Source organism: Ahaetulla prasina, chromosome 8 (genome assembly GCF_028640845.1).
Source record: "Ahaetulla prasina isolate Xishuangbanna chromosome 8, ASM2864084v1, whole genome shotgun sequence".
NCBI classification, from domain to species: Eukaryota; Metazoa; Chordata; class Lepidosauria; order Squamata; family Colubridae; genus Ahaetulla; species Ahaetulla prasina.
The window spans coordinates 37642685-37663742 of record NC_080546.1 but is presented as its reverse complement, the minus strand read 5'-3'; the positions used below and the strand labels follow the sequence as shown (position 1 = coordinate 37663742).

The window sequence follows — 21058 nt, the reverse complement described above, 5'->3', positions numbered from 1 at the left end:
ATTTAATGTTTATTTAACTGTTTACAGTTCATTTAATGGTTTGTTTTGTGCTCTCACCATATTCATGCTAAAGTTAACAAATTCACAGATACATATACACATCAGTGAGTGTACTGTAAAGCCTCAAGTTATTAGACCTCAGTTTAATGGACCTCAGCAAAGAGAAAATTTTCTGTTCAGACTTCTCCATTTACAAGACTACTGTCCATTAAATTGAGGGTTTCTCCGTTATATCAGGATTATAAATGGATGCCAGATATGTCAGTGATATTATTGTGTAAATGATGTAAATTGACATGTTTTCAGATATAAAGGATACCTTCTGCCATGCTAAATTGAGGTTTTATTGTCATATGATATGATTGATTCAATGTACAATTGTGCATTGTACAATTCAGTGTGCAATGTAAATCTAATTACTATTAATCTATAAACTATAATTTATTACATCCTGCAAGATGTACCCTCAGTTAATCATAACTTGTTTGAACTATAAGTAGTAATGATATTTTTAAAGCAATACATTAATTGACTAATACCTTCCTTTAAGATTTGCTTACACAGAGCAAAAACTAAATAAAGGGGTCTAACAAATCTTGCCCCTTCATGGATCACTGCCTTGTCATAGCAAAGGGGCTTGCATAGTTCAATGATGCTATGAGCTATGCTGTGTAGGGCCACCCAAGACGGACAGGTCATAACAGAGAGCTCTGACAAAACATGTTCCACTGGAGAAGGAAATGGCAACCCACTCCAACATCTTTGCCATGAAAACCCCACTGATAGTAACAAAAGGAAAAAAGATATGATTCCGGAAGATGAGCCCCTCAGGTCAGAAGGTGTCCAATATGCTACTGGGGAAGAGCAGAGGGCTAGTGCTAGTAGCACCAGAAAGAATGAAGTGACTGGGTCAAAGTCGAAAGGACACTCAGCTGTGGATGCAACTGGTAGTAAAGGAAAGTCCAAACCTGTAAAGATCTATATTCCATAGGAACCTGGAATGTAAGATCCATGAATCAAGGCAAGCTGGACGTGGTCAAACAAGAGATGACAAAACTGAACATTGTCATTTTAGGAATGAGCAAACTAAAATGGATAGAAATGGGTGAATTTAATTTAGATGACCATCAAGTATACTACTATGGGTAAGAATCCCTCAGAAGAAATGGAGTAGCCTTCATAGTCAATAAAAGAGTAAGAAAAGCAGTACTGGGATACAATCCGCAAAATGACAGAATGATCTCAGTTTGAATCCAAGGTAAACCATTCAATATCACAGTAGTCCAAGTCTATGCCCCAACCACTGGTGCTGAAGAGGATGAAACTGACCAGTTCTATGAAGCCCTACACCACCTTATAGAATTAACACGCAAAAAATGACATCTTTATCATCATGGCATGGAATTTTGTCAAGAGAATACGATGATCATAGCAAACACTCTTTTCCAACAACTCAAGAGATAACTCTACACATGGACATCATCAGACGGGCAATACAGAAATCAGATTGACTATGTCCTCTGCAGCCAAAGATGGAGCAGCTCTATACAGTCAGTAAAAACAAGACCAGGAGCTGACTGGCTTAGATCATGAGCTTCTCGTTGCAAAGTTTAGGCTTAAATTGAAGAAAGTGGGAAAAAGCACGAGGCCACTCAGTTATGAACTAAATCATATCTCTGATGAATATACAGTAGAAGCTACAAATAGATTTAAGGAATTAGATCTGATAGAGCAGCGGTTCTCAACCTGTGGGTCGGGACCCCATTGGGGGTCGAATGACGATTTGCCAGGGGTCGCCTAAGACCATTGGAAATATGGGAAGTATACTTGCGAGTTGAAGAATCACGTTCCAATGGTTGACTTCACAAGCCAGCTGCAGGCTCTTCAAATCACTAGCCAAATTCGGCGTCAGGCATGATCAATTAAAAAAGAGAGAAATGTTTGCTCTGATGTCTCCCTCTCAAGCCAGCTGCAATCACTCCCAATTGCTAGCCTAATCTGGCTTCAGGCGCGATAAACTTAATAGGGGAGGAGTCTCCGCTTTAATGCCTCCATCCTCAAGGCAATCGCAAGCAGTTTAGATCGCTAGTCAATATGGCTTCAGGCGTGATAAATTCAAAACAAAAATAATTTTATGGTTGGGGGTCGCCACATCATGGGGAATTGTATTAAAGAGGTTGCAGCACTATAAAGGTTGAGAACCACTGTGATAGAGTGCCTGAAGAGCTGTGGACAGAGGTTCACAACATTTTACAAGAGATAGCAACTAAAACCGTCCCAAAGAAAAAGAAATGCAAGAAAGCAAAATGGCTGTCTGAGAAAGCTTTACAAATAGCTGAGGAAAGAAGGGAAGTGTGAAAGGCAAGGGAGAAAGAGAAAGATATACCCAACTGAATGCAGAATCCCAGAGAATAGCTAGAAGAGGTAAGAATGCCTTCTTAAATGAACAGTGCAAAGAAAGAAGAAAACAATAGAATAGGGAGGAGTCTCCGCTTTAATGCCTCCATCCTCAAGGCAATCGCAAGCAGTTTAGATCGCTAGTCAATATGGCTTCAGGCGTGATAAATTCAAAACAAAAATAATTTTATGGTTGGGGGTCGCCACATCATGGGGAATTGTATTAAAGAGGTTGCAGCACTATAAAGGTTGAGAACCACTGTGATAGAGTGCCTGAAGAGCTGTGGACAGAGGTTCACAACATTTTACAAGAGATAGCAACTAAAACCGTCCCAAAGAAAAAGAAATGCAAGAAAGCAAAATGGCTGTCTGAGAAAGCTTTACAAATAGCTGAGGAAAGAAGGGAAGTGTGAAAGGCAAGGGAGAAAGAGAAAGATATACCCAACTGAATGCAGAATCCCAGAGAATAGCTAGAAGAGGTAAGAATGCCTTCTTAAATGAACAGTGCAAAGAAAGAAGAAAAGAGCAGAATAGGAAGGACCAAGATCTCTTCAAGAAAATTGGAGATATAAACGGAACATTTCATGCAAAGATGGGCATGATAAAGAACCAAAATGGAAGGGACCTAACAGGCAGAAGAGATTACACAGAAGAACTATACAAGAACAAGCTTAACGTCCCTGATAACCACAATGGAGTGGTCACTGATCTCATGACAGACATCCCGGAATGTGAAATCAAATGGGACTTAGTGTGTATAGTCAAGGCTATGGTTTTTCCAGTTGCAATGTATGACTGTGAAAGTTGGACCATAAGGAAAGCTGAACGCCAAAGAACTGAGGCCTTTGAACTATGCTACTGGAGAAGACTCCTGCGAGTCCCTTGGACTGCAAGGCGATCAAACCAGTTAGTCCTAGAGGAGACCAACCCTGACTGCTCTTTAGAAGGCCAGATCCTGAAGATGAAACTCAAATACTTTGGCCACCTAATAAGGAAGGACTCACTGGAGAAGAGCCTAATGCTGGGAAAGATTGAGTGCAAAAGAAGAATGGGACAACAGAGAATGAGGTGACTGGATGGAGTCACTGAAGCAGTCGGTGTGAGTTTAAATGGAGTACAGGGGATGACAGAGGACAGGAAGGCCTGGAGGAACATTGTCCATGGGGTCGCGATGGGTCGGACACGACTTCATGACTAACAACAACAACAACAAATCTTGAAATTAAAGCTTTTCTTTATGAAAATGCAGACTACATCTTGCAGATAGTTCTGAACTATTCATTAAACAACCAAAGTCAAAGTTATAACAGCACTGAAAAAAGTGACTTATGACTGGTCCTTACACTTATGACGGTCACAGCATCCCCAGTCTTATGATCCTAACCCTAACCCAGTCAAAATTTCAGCAGCCGGCATACATTTATGATGGCTGCAGCATCCTGAGGTCATATGATCACCATCTGCAACCTTCTCAGCTGGTTTCTGACAAGCAAAGTCAATAGGAAATCTGGATTTGCTTAACAACCACTTAATACACTTAACTGCAGTGGCAAAAAAGTTCGCGAAACTGGGTGGGACTCACTTTACAGTCACCTTGCTAAACAACAGAAATTCTGGTCCCAAATGTGGTCAACTTACAACCACAATTGGGCCCAAAATTTATGTTCTTAAGTGAAAAATTTGTTAAGTGAATTTGTCCCATTTTACGACTTTTCTTGCCACATTTGTTAAATGAATCACTGCAGTTGTTAAATTAGTAAAACGTTAAATGAATCTGGCTTCTCCATTGAGTTTGCTTATCAGAAAGTCACAAAATGACTCCTGAACACTGCAACCAAAGAATGTGTGGCTCATGCAGTCTGTTATTAACACACAGCTGCCTGCAATTACAATTACTGCAGGTTCTAGTCCCACCAGGCCCAAGGTTGACTCAGCCTTTCATCCTTTATAAGGTAGGTAAAATGAGGACCCAGATTGTTGGGGGCAATAAGTTGACTTTGTATATAAATATACAAATAGGATGAAGACTATTGTTAACATAGTGTAAGCCGCCCTGAGTCTTCGGAGAAGGGCGGGATATAAATGCAAATTTAAAAAAAAACCATCATAAATATGAGTCATTTGTCAAGCATCTGAATGTAAATCACGTGAACAGTGGAATGCTGCAATGGTCATAAGTCATAAGTCACTATTATCTGTGCCACTGTAACTTTGAAGAGTCACTAAATGAACTGCTGTACGTCGAGGACTATGTGTATTGTTTTAAAAAGGTAATATTTCATATTTCCTATGATACTATCTAGGAATACAAAGTAACTAGCATTATATTAAAACACCAAAATAATTTTACATCCAAATAAATTAGGATTATATATTTAGTTTTTGCAAAATGCTATTACTGAAACAAAAACAGCAAGTATCTCAGCAGAAGCTATCTATATTTTAGAATACAAACTGAAAAATTACACAGGAAATAATTCAGCTGGTATGTGGTGCATCATATATAACAGTGAATTTATTAAGTTCCAGATTTTATAGGGTTTTGTTTGTTTTTACTTATTGCTCTATTAAATGGAACAGGGCAAATTTTAATCTGTAATTAAAATGTTAAACAGACCAAATAAGTGTTTCATTTGTGGCAAAGTATTTAAAGGTCTACCTGTTTTAACAGCTTCAGTCTCGATTTCTTGTTCTTCTGCAACATCTTGTAGCAGGTAAGTTTCATCATCATAAACAAAAATCTGTGCAGCATATCCTTGTTCTACTCTGGCACATGGTACTGGCTCTACAATCACTGCTGGATATTCAGAAACTGGTTCATTTTCCTATGGAAAGATTAGAAAGATGTGTATAATATCACCATCTTAATCCAAGCAACATTTTCTGTTTGTAAAGCTATCTCTTTAATATCGTTTTATGAATCAGTCTGGATATGAGATGTGAATTTTAGAAAATACATCAGTGTAAAAAACATGCAAGCATTATTAACTTCTCATCAGATGTGTACCAAGTCTTGGAAAAACATATAATTTTAAATGTACTAGCATTTTATTTTCATAATTTGGAATGACTAGTACATCAGTAAAAATAGTCAGAATAGAAAAAAATAGCATGGATCAAATTTATACTATTAATATTTTTATATTATTATTTTAAAATACATTTTGGTCAATTCCTATTGGTGAACATACTCCTGTCTCTTGTTTTTCCCCACAACAACCCTGTAAGGTGGGTTGGGCCAAGTGAGAATTCTTTAATTTCAGTGAAATAATTAAATTTATTCAATATTTTTGGTTTTTCATTAAATTATTTTTAGATTTATATCCTACCTCTCCCCGGGAAATTCAAGGCAACATACAGAGTGCTGTCTTCTATTTTTTTCTCCGCAGAAGGAAGCCTGTGAGATTAGCTGGACTAAGTGGTACGGTAGTAATTGTCCCATATAGCCCAATATCTTAACTACTACTATCCATCTATTTTATTTTTTTATCTTTTTTCCAAAATACATTTTGAATTTACATGAAGAACATACAGCTTCTCCTATTTTCTGACCTTGCCTTGAATCTGTACTCCATTGCTGTCAAATTCCAGGCTTGAGCTTCCATTGTGAACTACTGCTGATGTCATTGTACATTCCTTGGATGTATTGCAAGGCTAGCAGCAAAATAAGTCAATGTTTTCAAGAACCGCAATGTTGACAGTGTGAAGTATAAGAGGTCCACAAACCAGGTGGAATATTTCCAAAATTCAATTTCTAAGTACTGGAATAAGAGATCCTGAGAGAAAACATAAGTAGTAGTTATTCAGTGTTTTATATGCTAATGCATATAAATGTAACAAGGTTACATTAAAATTGAGCAATAATAAATGGTGTAATTTGCATTGCAAGTAGTTCTTGTTAAGTGGCCACAACTGAAACTGGCCTCTTGGTTAAGAAAAGTGATCACTAAGTAAAGCCACAACTGTCCTTATAATCTTACTTCAAATTTCCTTCACTTTAAACATCTGTGAAAGTTACAGTGAGGGTTGGTTGTAAAGTTACATTTTCATCACCACTCTGTGAAAGGCCACTAAACAAGGCAATAGCACTTATACTTATATATCGCTTTACAGTCCTCTCTAAATGGTTTACAGAGTCAGCATGTTGTCCCCAACAAACATTTTACCAACTTTAAAGGTAAAGATAAAGGTTCCCCTCGCACATATGTGCTAGTCGTTCCCGATTCTAGGGGGCGGTGCTCATCTCCGTTTCAAAGCTGAAGAGCCAGCGCTATCCGAAGATGTCTGAGTGGTCATGTGGCTGGCATGATTAAATGTCAAAGGCGCACGGAATGCTGTACCTTCCCACCAAAGGTCTCTATTTTTCTACTTGCATTTTTTACGTGCTTTCGAACTGCTAGGTTGGCAGAAGCTAGGATAAGTAATGGGAGCTCAACCCGTTATGGAGCACTAGGGATTCAAACCGCTGAACTGCTGACCTTTCGATCAACAAGCTCAGCATCTTAGCCACTGAGCTACCACGTACCAACCTTGGAAGGATGGAAAAATGAGTCATCCTTGAGCCGAAGAGGATGAAACTGCTAGCGGTCAGCAGAATTAGCCTGCAATACTGCATTCTAACCAGAGTCACCAAGGCAATAGCTACATAAGGACTATCTATATTTGAAAAATTATTGATTTGCTATCTCATCTGTTTGTTAAAGTTTGCACATCATCCACAACTGTATATACCTTATGTAAATGTTCAGCTACTTTAAAATCTTTTTAATATCACTTTCAGAAATTATATTACTATTTAAAAGTAATTAACTATATAAACTAAGATGAATTCAAAAAATAACCTAGAGATATTTAAATAAATTTAAAAATATTACTATTCATTGATTATAAACTCAAGTGTTTGCTGTAGTTATATATTTATATATAATACTAAAGTAGCTCAATTCATAGTTTGTCATAATATAATTCTCTAATGCCAACTGTAATATTAAATAATTAATTTTATTAATATACAAGAAATAAAGGAAATAATAAAGCATTCAATCATTAACCCCACCGTATTCCGAGCGCATCAGCAGAAACTATAATTTTGGGGTGCTGGAGGTTGACCATAATAATTCACACATATATGCATCAGTAGTGCCCCTGGTTTGGACTGGTTAGTAGTAAAAATGATGGGAAGCTCCACCCAGTGACCCAAACTCTTATGCGCATGCACATGGGTACGGTGCGAACCAGTAGTAAAGGTAAGTAGAACCCACCCCTGATATGCATATAACGAAAAAGTTTTAAATCTCTCCTGGGAAACAGAGTAGAAAGAAAGAATTGGTGAATTCTCATTCAATCCATCACAAAGCCAGTGGCCAGTTACACTGTGTCTGCCTTAGGAAGAAGACAATGGGCCGGTTTAGCTCAAGCTGGTAAAAGCCTGTTATTAAGAACACAGTAGCCTGCAATTACTGCAGGTTCGAGCCCGGCCCAAGGTTGACTCAGCCTTCCATCCTTTATAAGGTAGGTAAAATGAGGACCCAGATTGTTGGGGGGGCAATAAGTTGACTTTGTAAAAATATACAAATAGAATGAGACTATTGCCTTATACACTGTAAGCCGCCCTGAGTCTTCGGAGAAGGGCGGGGTATAAATGTAAACAAAAAAATAAAATAAAATGGGAAACTATTTCTGAAAATATTGCAAAAAAATGAATGGACTTGCCCAAGCAGTCGCAAGGAGTCAAGACATCAAAGCACACACAGAGAAACACAGATACAGACAACATATACATGCACATCAGAGGTGGTATTCAGCATGTTCCGACTGGTTCTGGTAGCGGAAATTTTGAGTAGTTCGGAGAACTGGTAAATAACACCACTGGCCCTGCCCCCATCTATTCTCTGCCTCCCAAGTCCCAGCTGATTGGGAGGAAATGGGAATTTTGCACAGTAGTGGGTTCCACTTACCTTCGCTATCAGTTCGGAGCTGTGAGCACGCATGCTCGCTTCATTCATGTGGGCACTTCTATGCATGCGCAGAGCGTTACATGATATCCTGGCGGGTAGGCGGAGCCTCCCACCGCCACCACTACTAGTTAGCCCAAACCGGAGTGAACCAGTAGAATCCCACCACTGATTTTGTAGTAACCTTCTCCTGGAGTGTAGTGGGAATGGAGATTTTACAGTATCCTTCCCCTGCCATGCCCACCAAACCATGCCTAGAGAACCAGTAGTAAAAAAATTTGAATCCCACCACTGATGCACATGTATAATAATATTAAAAGTATCAAACAGTTATAAGGATGCTTGTTTCATGTTGTTAATGCCAGTAAAAACACAGCTTTCCTGTCTTCCTTTTGCCATGTCCCTGACTTGTATTGGTCAACAGCATCCTGAGGATGTTAGCAGCCATTCTGGCAGAATGCTACAACCATTCACAATAATTTCTATAGTGTGTGAAAACTATACTACCTTTGAGATCTCTGGATGATCATGGGAAAACTAAGAACTTATAGTGATATTAGCAGAATCATTCTGATAACAATAAACTTTGGAAGGATTCAATAGTGGATAAAAATGCCGAATCTAGACTGAACATTTGTTTGACTGTGCAACGAATCATGATAATAACAATAGGCAATAAAACTATCACAATGTATCTAACTATCACAGAGCTGGAAAAGACCATTTTCGCCACTGACTCCAATCACCTCCATAACAAAGAAAATCAAAGTATTCCTAGATTTACATTTTATAAAACAATTGCTTCAATAATCAGAAGAAGAAAAAAGAATCAGAAAAGGGCTAATTCAGTTTTCCTGTCTATAAACTCTCTGCCTATACCAAAAGTTTTCATGTGAAGGTACTATTTCTGGGGAAAAAGACTACATGTGGCAATAATTTTCTTAAAATATTTTATAAATAGAACTATGAAAGCACAAATTAGAACCAATAATTACAATTCTTCAGATTTGAAGGTCTAAATAGGGAAGTCTACTATTCCTTCTTGTGTTTAATTCAATTACAGAAATGTGGATGAATAGCCACATCCAAATAGTGAGTATACTGTGTGGTATGGCAGTCTACCTAGACCATTACAGGCAATTTATGACCTGGACAAAGTGAACCTGAATCCCTTTGGTGCTTCTGGTTGTCCTCTTAGACAAAATGGGCAAGACTAGTACACAATGCATTCTTCTCCTTCTAACCTGTTTACCAGCCTGTATGCTAACTTATCTATCTTCTGTTCCAACCCTTATTTCCCTGTGCTTGAATTCAAGTGTGGCATTCCCACTAAGTTTCACTGAACTTCTTTCTTTTTAGCTGCTTGCATTTGTTCATTGCTCCTCCCTACTTTTCTTCCTCCCGCTTAGCTATGCCCAATGGTCTTGCCTTTTTCTCATTGTCTTCTACTCAGAATAAACCAAACACATACTTTGATCTGAATATGCACTTGAAACAGTGTTCTGTGTGTGGAACAACCTGTCCACAGGACATTTTACACCTCTTTAGTAGCTAGCAACTATACAGTATACAAGCGGATCTAAACGATAAGGGAAAGATAATAAGCTTTAAATAGGTTAGACATACTCAAAAAAATTAGTCTTGCAATCATCACTGTACCTGTATCAGGGATCAACAGAAAACAAACAATAGGTTTTCAGACACTTTCTCTGTACAAGAGGAAATCTAACTGAACAGTTGCCATAGATTAGCTAGGTAGCTGTCACCAGAAGACACCTGATGGCTTACCTCTGTTTCCTCAGAGAACCTCTGGAAGTGCCATATAGTCAAAACAGAGATGGCGAAATAAATAACTTTCTATCTTGCTGTTACTCGTCAACAACCAGAATAAGAAAAGATTACATAAACTAACTGGAAGAACTCAAAATATTACTTATTAAAATGGGCCTAACAGTAACTGATACAGTTCTTAGCTTTAATGATTTAAACATGCATCATTTAGATTCTTAAACACCACAAACATGGGGAAATTTTTTACTATATAAATAGTACTGGTAAAATAAAAAAATATCCAGAAAACTCTAACCTATATAATGATAGCATATAAACTGCTCGTAATTAATAGGTCAAGATTTTAGATGTTTAACCCTAACCCTAACCCTGCATACAGGAAAACTGGCTACTAGACAAGACAATCAATTTCACTATGAAATTGCACAATGTATAGGATTGATTGTTGGATAAGTGATTGTACTATACACTGGTTGAATTGTTGGAATCATTATGGAAAATAAAAACTTTAAAAAAAAAGAAACAGCACAATGTTAGGATTTTTTGGGGTTATTATTTAAAAAATACAGTCTTCCTTCAATTTCAATTCATTTCAATTTCTGCTCTCTGGAACAGAAAACATTTCGTGACTTATTTGTCTGTGATATCAATTCAGGTATTTTAGAATACTATCATAACTCTCCACAACATTCCCAATTTATTCAATTGCTTCTTGTAGGACAAAGGTGCTAATTACCTGATTATTCTCACCATACATCTGTGAAACACTTTTTAATGCCCAGAAGTAAATACAATATTTGAGGTAGGGTATAACTGACACATAATAAAGAAAAGCTATTATTTCTTCTGATTTGCAAAATATAATTTCTCTTCATAAATAGGGAAGACTGGTGATGGGTTAACAGTTGTCCATAATGACTGGCCATGGTGGCATTTTGAAGAAGTAGCATGTCATCTCCTTTCAAAACCATCAACCCTTCTCTCCAAGTGGTTTCCTACTACCCTAATGTAAATTGTCAAACTAGCTCAATCTAGTCTAACAGACAGGAACAAATTTCAGACAGAAGCCCATCTATAAACTCAGAGTTTAAAAGTTCAGCTCCTAGCAGCTTATTGAAATTTTGCACAGCCAGCATCTAATTCCAAGCATAAAGGATTTTGTCTGCAAAATTCTTAGTAAAAAAGTTAAAGAAGCCAGTGGGAAGAAACAAGGACAACAGATGTCACTCCATAAACATGATGTAGAGCTGAATTTGTGTTCAATCATATTCATTTTTTAATCTTACACCAGTGTCACTCAAGACATCTTGATGTCATTTCTCAGAACTACTCAATGATCCAAGGAGCACTCCAGAACTACTTACAGGGAAAAATCAGCAGCACAAGATTACCTGGAAATGATATGATCAAAATAAAGGACTAAAGAACTCACCACCACCTGTAAAAACAAGACACCCCCATGCAGAGTTAACGATGGCCCATCACCTGATTCTGGGAGACTAAAAACCTAAAGCCAATCTATCTCACTAGGGTTGAATTAAAGTTGGTTCCTCTCTATCCAGACCTTCACAGCCTCTTAGCACTCAGTCAGCACTGTGACACATCCCATTCCACCAAAGATGAAGATGTATAATAGTAGCATCAGAATACTGGCAAATGATCTTGCCCAGCATTCTTATGTAACACTTAAAAGGGATTTTTAACTGCTAACTTACCGGTAGCATGTGAAAAGCATGCAGATAAAAGATAAAAGATATGAGTAGATAAATAGGTATCACTTTGGTGAGAAGGTAACAGCACTCCATTTGCCCCATGCTCTGCGCTGTGACGTGATGTCCTGTTGACCACGACTGCAGAGATATGCTGGCTCAACAGCCTAGAAATGGAGATGGGTATCATCCCCTAAAGTCAGCTACAACTAACAGTGTACAGCCCACAGGGACTTCTTTAACTTTACCTTAGAAAGGAAAAGAAAGAGACCCAATCCCTGGGGGGACCTAGGGCCAACCTCTTCCCCTCCGCCAGCTCTGAATTAAACCAGCAAAAGAGAAAGGAGAACACCACAAAACATGTTCAACCCCCAAAGCTGCCTCAAAAGCATGCCATAGCAAATGTATCAAATGCCACTGAGATCCAAGAAGGCCAGGATTGTTGCAACACCCCCATCCCAAGCCCTCCAGAAGTCATCTATAAGCACAATGTAATTGTGCTACAGTAACCCACTCTGAACCCAGACTGCAAAGGGAAAGGCTGGAGTTTGGGGAAAAAATGTCTAAAATTGTGGGGCCAAAGGATAGCCTCTATAAAAGGGGGCTTACCATCACCTTCAGGTGGTGCAACCCTCACCCTCAAAAAAGACATCTTGACGTTACCAGATGGATAATTTCAGAATAAAATTGAAAACACCAATAGAAAACAAAATGATAGAATTGTCAAATATAGTCAACAAGACTCATCTTTTCTTTTATGTACACTGAGAGCTTATGCACCAAGACAAATTCCTTGTGTGTCCAATCACACTTGGCCAATAAAGAACTCAATTCTATTCTATTCTGGTAGAGATGTGAAATCCCTAGATTTCACAGAAAGTCAAAGGCGGAAACCCCCTAGGAACAAAGAGGTTGTACAATACAATGAATTAATAAATGAATTAATAAAGATTTCTAAGGTCAAGCAAGAATTGGAAAAAAGGAAATCTCAATAAGAAATGAAATAGTATTCTGCATAATTACAGAAACTGTAATAAAGAAAATATACTCAGCAATCAATCAGAGATATGACAGACAATAAATCAGTTTTCATTTAGGAAAGCATCTAGAGCAGATGAAATGCCAGCTATTGAATTGTTACAAAACTGCAGGAGAGGTGACTGCTGTATATTAGCTAATATGAACCTAGAAATAAGATCAGTGAATATACCTACACTGATTAAAAGAGATACAAAACAATGTAGAACTTATTGAACCATTATACTAATTCTCACACAAGCGAGGGTTTGCTCAAGGTTTGCAAAGATTAACACAACCATACATGAAAAATGCCAACTAAAGAGATAAGTTTTATAAAAAACAGAGGGACATAAGATCAGATAGCTATCATAAGATAGATACCCTGTTTCCCTGAAAATGACATCCCCTGATAATAAGGCCAATTGAGCTTTTGAGCACATGTGCTGAAATAAGCCCTCCCCAAAAATAACCCCTCCCAAAAAAAATATTTAACCGCATGCGCAGCAGGTCCCCATCATTTTCCCTGGTTAGGGTTAGGAAGACAGAGCTGGAAATCAGGTAAGACGGCAAGAAGAGCCCATTCTTGCTCCACGTGCCCCAAAATAATAACACCTCCCCCAAGCGCTTATTTAAGGGTTCAAAAAAATATAAGACAGGGTCTAATTTTGGGGAAAACATGGTAATAAAAAGCAAGAAAATATAGGAAGCAGCTTCTTCACATTTGCTTCCACTACTAATGCATTATAGGAACAACCAGACAGGAAAATATATGACAGCGGAAATCAAAACAAGAAATAGAAACAGTAACAACTGAGATAGACAGACAAGCACTATTTGGTTAGCTACAGGTAAAGATTTATAAAAACGCATTACACATGTAAAATTAGATGTGAAAAATCTGAATTAATGTTAAAAAGAAAAAGGTAATGAATTATCAACTGACCTGCACACTTAATGAACTTAAAAGTCAACAGCCAAAAAGTGAAGATGATAGATATGCTACAGAAGAAAGCAGTACAAGCTTATACAAAATCACAGAGAGAATTCAAGGACAACAAATTTCAGAACGGTAAAAGTAATAGTGCTTCCATTAATAATATACGCCTGTGAAAACTGAACACTGAAAAAGATACATGCCTTCAAAATTATGGGTGTGTACAGTTTGATTGCTGTCAGTGCTACAGACTACAAAAAGAACCATTTAATCCCAGATCAAATAAAGAGTAATTGCTTTCTTAAGGCAGTGAACAATAAGCAGAAAGTCACATACTTTAGGCAGACGATAGAGCAGAAAAATATATACTTGAAGGTTGAAAAAAGTAGAAAGAGGGAAAGACTCCTACAAAGTACTATCTGCCTTCAATTTATCTCTAATTGAATGCCATCTCATTCACCCAACCATCCAATACTTAAAATCTGGGTGCTGTTCTAAATCAATCACAGGAATACAGAGCTGTCAATATATTACTGTAATGATAACTTAGTTTTAGGATTCCAAAAGATACAAAACATGATTCAGCAACAGTAGTGATCCATCAGAAAAATACAAATTATCAGAAATTAAAACCCATTCCTCCATTAGGAACTGAAAAAAATGTTGCACTCAATCTATATGTTACTTTCAATTCTTTGATCAAGTCATATGTCTAGGTCAAGAGCATTTATAAGAGATAAAGAGCATCCATAATTGCCTTCAAATCAGATTAATATTATCACTCCATAGAAAAATGAGGAAGTCCATCTTGCGTCATTCACAGACTCAAGTGGTTTTTAACTATTTTTGAGGATGAATTGAGTCAAGCAATTACTAGTGGCCAGCACAGCAGACAGTAGCGAATGCAGGCAAATAGAGGAATGTTCCAATTGGTACCCAATTACTAGCTACCCCAAAGCAGCCCACAACAATCACAATACCCTGGTAAGGAGATAGCCAGCAAAAGAAAACACTCAGTAATCACTTTTTCTATGTCTGGACTTCTATGTCTTTAAAACAAAAAATACATTCAACAGCTGAAACTTTCTTCCAGACAGAATTGCAATGACATTAAATATTTATCCTATTTTATCTTTGCTTAAAATCTCCCTCCCCCTCCAAAACAGGAAGTATGATGTACTTAATGGAAACAGTTGATAATGTGGATAGATCGAGGAAGAACAGAACAGCAGGGTTAACTCATGGATCATCCTCCAACAGAGATTATTTAATTGCTGAAACACCCTTTACCATCCAGGACAATAAAATTGGATGTAATTCAATTAATGCAGTCAAAGTAAAAAAAAAAGAGGATTTGATTTCTACCATTATGGTTATCTCATAGATCTGCAAATGTGATAAATTCACTCAGATTCAGCTGGAGTTGCTGGAGATCAATACTCTAATTATTTCTCAACAGTTTTTACCAAATTAAAAGTGAAGTAATTCATCTCTAATTGGGCCATCCTAATGGATACCTTATCACTGTGACAATCTTATATGGAGGCCGATCAAATAATAACCCAACCACAAGATGATACTTAAATATATGCATAGGGTTTTCAAAGTTAACTTCTGTTTAGTACTAGCAAGCTGACACTAAAAATGAGAAGAAAGGAAAACATGCCCTGAATATGGAGAAAAAAAGAATACTATCGTATGAATTATTTTCAGAGAGAAAGCCTCTATTGGGGCGGGGGGTCCTCTGACCTCTTACAGTACAAATCCCTCTATGCCTATCCTATGGTCCACCTGAGTTCAGGAAGAAGCATTTTAGTATTAAAATTATAATTTTACTGTGGCATAACTTGTGGATTTCAGCTCATTTTATCATATGTAATGAATATTATCCTAAAAGAGTGAAGAAAAGGGGGGAAGAGTAACCAATACTATACATTTTGGAGCTATTTTACTTGAGTGTTCTCTTTTTAAAGCTTTTTCTTCATTTCTACAAAACACTGTTAAGGCCAAAGTAAAATATAGTCTTTTTTATTTATTTACCGCAAATATTAGTGTGCACATTTTCAATTTCAATTTGGCCCCATTTGTCATCAAGTGAAAGTCATGGTTAAACGCCTTACATGGACATTTATATAAAAGCAACTCTCTTTTGTGTCTAATAACAAGTATAACAGGTAGTCCTCAATTTACAACCACAATTGAGCCCAAAATGTATGTTGTTAAGTTAGAAATTTGTCAAGTGAGTCTTGCCCCATTTTACAACTTTTCTTGTCACATTTGTTAAGTGAATCACTAAATTAGTAACACAGATGTTAAATGAATCTTGTTTCCCCACTGACTTTGCTTGTCAGAAGGTTGCAAAGGTGATAACATGACCCCAGGATACTGCAACAGTGACCATGGGGATGTTGCAACAGTCATAAGTGTGAAAAATGGTCATAAGTAACTTTTTTCTGTGCTGTTGTAACTTCAAATGGTCACTAAGTGAACTGTTGTAAGTTGAGGACTACCTGTACTAACAAAAACGATACATAGATTGCATTTCACTAAATGTGTGGCTTGCTACAAATGTGAACTAAATAAAAGCTGAAGTACAATCCATTCAAAGTTAAAGAACATTCAGAACCCACTCATATTAATTAAACTAAAAAGATTAAACCTTTGCCCCTTTATGCTTTGCTTGATTTATATATCAAGCAAGACATATTACAGTATTTTTAATGTGAAAACTATTAAATTATGTTGAATGCCATGTCCTTAAGACTGTGAGCGAATTTAGTGTTACTTATGATTTCTCATAAGAATTGGGTTATTCCCTGATTCAAAATTCCCAAATAAGTCATTGCCAATAAATCAGATGCCATACGCTAGGTTACTAAACAAAATAAAGCTATACTTATGAGCTAGATAAAAAGAAATCCTTCCCTAAAAATAGCTATCCTACACATACAGGAAAAGTTATATGAGGTAAGCAAGAGAAGTGACAGGATGGTTCAGTATGAAATTATACTGACTTCTTACTTTATACTCAAATTACTGATGTAATGTTAAAAAAATGAGACAATGACACTAAAAATGAGAAGAAAGGAAAATATGGCCTGCATATGGAGAACTGGAGAAACGTGGTAGAACCTGGAGACAGCAGAAGAGAAAGAACCAGAGATATTACAAAATACAAACATGCAAATAGAAGTGGAAGTACTGTGGAAAAAGAAAGGTAAGATAATATTAATAACAGGCACCTTGGTTGTAATCCCCAAACATGTGGAGCATCAATCAAATGCATTTTATCTTGTGACGATAACTTTAATACCATCAAACAACATCTGCCTATACCAGTCTTTGGGAAAGATTTGATAGGTGGATAAAAATGCCAAATCCAGTTTGAAAACTGATGACTATTGGACTATCTATAACAATAGACCAGTGATTCCCAAACTGTGAGCATGCTCCCAGGAGCAGCGCTACCGTCATGGGGGCGCCGCGGAATATCTGCGCCCGCTGGGTCCGGCGCTGATGCGCCATTTCTGGGGCGTCTGGTGCGCATGCGCAGTTGCAGGTCGGTTCCGGGAGCGGTGGCGTCTGCGCATGCGCAGTTGCAGGTCGGATTTCCGGGGGAGCCGCGGGCGAAAAAGATTGGGAACCTCTGCAATAGACAATGAAGAAGCTAAAGTACTCTGGAACTTTATAATTCAAACAGACAAGCACCTGCTGCATAACACCCCAGATTTAACAACTGTTGATATTCTGAAAAACAGAAAAGTCTGGAAAGTGGACATGGTAGTACCCAGAGACAGCAGAACAGAAAAGAGAAAACTGGAGAAGATAACAAAATACAAAGACCTGCAAAAAGAAATAGAATCACTGTGGCAAAATAAAGCAGAGGTGGTACCAAATACTAATAGGTACCTTAGATACAATCCCAAAACATATGGAGCCCACTTGAAGACCATAGGCATTCACAAAATCCCCATCAGCCAACTGCAGAAGGCAGTTTTACTTGGAACATGACACTCACTTTTCAATGTTTTTCCATGAGAATAACTTTGTCAAGTAGGTTGAATATAGAGATTAAAATTAACCTAAAACCTCAGAATGTCTCTATACTTCTTGAGTTTCCCTTATCATAGTCTATTATAATTTACTATAATTATATAATTTCGGACCTTCCGTCGCGAACTGAAGACACATCTTTTCATTCGCGCGGGGCTGGCCTAAATTTTATTGATTTTAAATTTTTTATTAATAATTTTAAATGGGGTTTTAGTTTATTATAGATTTTAAATTTTTTAGGCCAATTATAAAATAAGTTTTTTAATCTGCATTTTAAATTGTATATTGTATTGCCTGTTTTTTACTTTTGCCTGTACACCGCCCTGAGTCCTTCGGGAGAAGGGCGGTATAAAAATCAAATAAATAAATAAATAAATAAATAAAATACTGATTTCGTATCTATCTTAAAATTAAGTCTTTATCTCAAAATATATATTCAAATATAAATGAATATATACAAGTAATTAACCTTTATTTTATACTTCATAGTATATGAAGCTAATATTTTGAGAACAAAGAATATATGACTTTTTGCTTAAATACCTGTTTAGTCACAATTGGCTTCACTGGTACAATATACAGTATTTCAAGTGCACAGATTATGCAAACAAAAGAATGGCCAGTATAGTCAAATGTTTTACATTTTCAACTAGAACTGGAGAGACCCTGGTTCAAATCCAGCATAACCTAAAATATGGAAAGTTACAGCCTGACTTCCTCCTCTCTCAACCCAAACCACCTCACAAGGTTGTTGTTGAGATAAGATGAAGGAAGATTTTCATGCAAGTGACTTGAGCTTCTATAAAGAAGGTAGGCAAACTAAAAATGCAAAAATAAATGTAAAAGGCAAACTCCCTTTTTAGAAACAATCAGCCACTGGTTCATTTTTTTTTCATTATTATTATTTTTATCAGTGCTGTTAGAAGGGTCGCCCCATTCAGTTTTCTCATATTCCAAACAACCCGCAACATCCCTAAAAACAACACAGTAATACCCAGCCAGCAGTAAAGAGAAATTGGTCGGACTGCAGTTACAACTTTCTTGAATAACCTGTCTTGTAAGACGTCGCAAATATTACTAGGCCAGCATATTCCATGGTTCCGAATGTTGTTGTTTCGCAATATAACGGGGAGGGGAGGAGGAGCCCTGTCACAACCACCAAGACGGCTCCTAAGCAAGGCTTTCCCAAGTACGTGCGTATGCAATGCTCATCCGGGAAATAATACGAGAAACCGAAAGTAAAGGTTTGGAGGAGGGGGGGGTGGAGGGAGAGCTAGAAGGCAAGTAATGTCATCCCAATTGACAAGGAGACCGGCCGAAGCGGCTTCATTTCCCGGCAACGAGGGCCTCGCTTACCCACTTGCACTTCCCCTTCCAAGATGATCAACAAAGCCGAGCCTGCACCCGGGGTGGGGTGCGGAGGGAGTGGAGGGGAACCGAAGATATTTTCAAAGATTCCCCCTTGCGTCTGGAGGGACAATTCCTTCTTCTGTTCCTCCTCCATTTGGTAAATATTCCGATGAAGCGGCTAAGGGCCGGGGAGCGCAGAGGCTCCGCTTCCCTTCCACCCCAAACAAACAAACAAAAAAAACTGACAGGCAAAAGCTTCGCTGGGTGAAACCCACAGCCGCCAGTTCAATCAGATTTTCTTGCCCGTCCCCGTCTTTCCTTCGCTACACATACCACATTCTTGTGTACAAGTTGCACAATCGTTTCACTGAGAAGGAAAATTACAGTTCAGCGGACGGGGGGGGGGGTGTTGAGCGGGAGGGGGGGGCACTTTTTCCAAAGGCAGTTGATGTCACTCTCCCTTAATCGCTCCCATAACGAACATACACACCAGCACTCGTGTAAACCGATTAATACAAGGAAAGCTGGAAAAAAACCCCCGCCACACACACACACACACCCCTCCCTCCCTATCTGAGATTAACCACACACACACACACACAAACAAGCCCCGTGGGACCGCCTAGCTGAGACCAACCTCTCTCCCGGCCGCTTCGGTCGGCCAGATCACAAGCTCGCCAACGGACGGAGAGGGAACTGGGGCGGGGGGTTCAGACAGAGATCGGCTCTTCTTCCCCGCGGCGATTCCTGTTAACGGAATCTCCCCCCCCCCCCGATTCTCATTCACGGGCCGGCGGAAAGAGGGACCAAACTAAGCCGGGGAGGGGGGGTGCTCGCCTTTCTCTGACGCTGCTGCTAAGGCCGGCTTCAGCCCCCGAGAACTGCTGCCATTTCTCTCTGGGCCGAAAGGCTCCGGGTGTCGCCTCCGACGGCGCGGACCGGGGCGCCGCGAGGGAGCCCCTCCCCTGCTCCGCTTGCCCTCCCCTTACCTTGTTTATGTGTCAAAGGGAAGCGTCGCCCTCTCGCAGCAGGCCGAGAGGCGGCGGGAGGCAAACAGCCGGTAGCGAAAGAGCTCCGGGCGGGGATGAGAAAGACGAGGGAGGGCTCCTGGCGAACAGCAGCGGCGAGAGTAGCAGCCGCCCAACGCGGGGGAGGAGACACTGGGGAGGGAGCTGGGCCCGTGCGACACAGCAGGCGGGCGGACTGGCCTTTTTGCTTGCCTCATTCACCCGCCGCGCTGCCGAGAGAATTACGCGACTCCGGGCCTCGGTCCCCGTTTCTGCACATGCTCACGCACCTGAAGCGCTTTCGCTGAGCGGCCACCGGCGCTCTCCGTTGCATAAAAGAAGCGCCGCCGCTGCCTCTGCCCCAGTAGGGCAGCTAATATTAATATTATTGTGCTACGGGTTGAGGAATTGAACGTGAAAGGGCCGACAGTTTCTCTTCGCCGGGTGCTATAGAGGAAGGACAGGAGGAGGTCGGTTCAGTTTAGTAATGATAGAGAATCGATACTTATCTTTTTCGGTTCTTTGGGCAAGGCTTATATTTCTATGCTTTTTCTCTAAGGTAGTGCAAAAAACTGGACGACCACTGGAGGGCTCCAGAGGATTTTTTTCCTCTGCATCTTTGCTGCATTTAATGTTCCTTTTAGCAGCCTAGAGATGTGCCGAAGTTCATCTTTCACGTACTGTATTCTCACATTTCAGTGAGGTGTATGGATAGCCCTTGGCTTATGGCCACAATTGAGCCCAACATTGTTTAGTTTTGCCCCATTCTCCCATCTTTCTAGCCACGGTTATTAAGTTAGTAACTCAGTTGTTAAGTGAATCTGGCTTCCCCATTGACAGCTT

The 21058-nt window shown here is 39.0% G+C and overlaps 1 protein-coding gene across 9 annotated transcripts in view; it reads right to left on the bottom strand.

Annotated features, from left to right (window-relative positions):
- ELF2 (E74 like ETS transcription factor 2) overlaps positions 1 to 20418 on the bottom strand; it is a 50369-nt gene extending 29951 nt beyond the window's left edge. For 3 of the 9 annotated variants that reach the window (XM_058192693.1, XM_058192695.1, XM_058192696.1), the window contains exon 1: positions 5057 to 5195. Coding sequence is in view for 4 of the 9 variants with exons in the window: in XM_058192689.1 (XP_058048672.1) it covers positions 5057 to 5222; positions 5950 to 6024 (241 nt within the window). In the remaining 5 variants the exon portion in view is untranslated. Of the gene's footprint in view, positions 1 to 5056; positions 5223 to 5949; positions 6174 to 19214; positions 19469 to 19845; positions 20017 to 20197 lie in introns of those variants that run through there. The other 6 variants (XM_058192689.1, XM_058192692.1, XM_058192690.1 and 3 more) reach the window with 6 other exon arrangements.
- Positions 20419 to 21058: the final 640 nt, after the last annotated feature.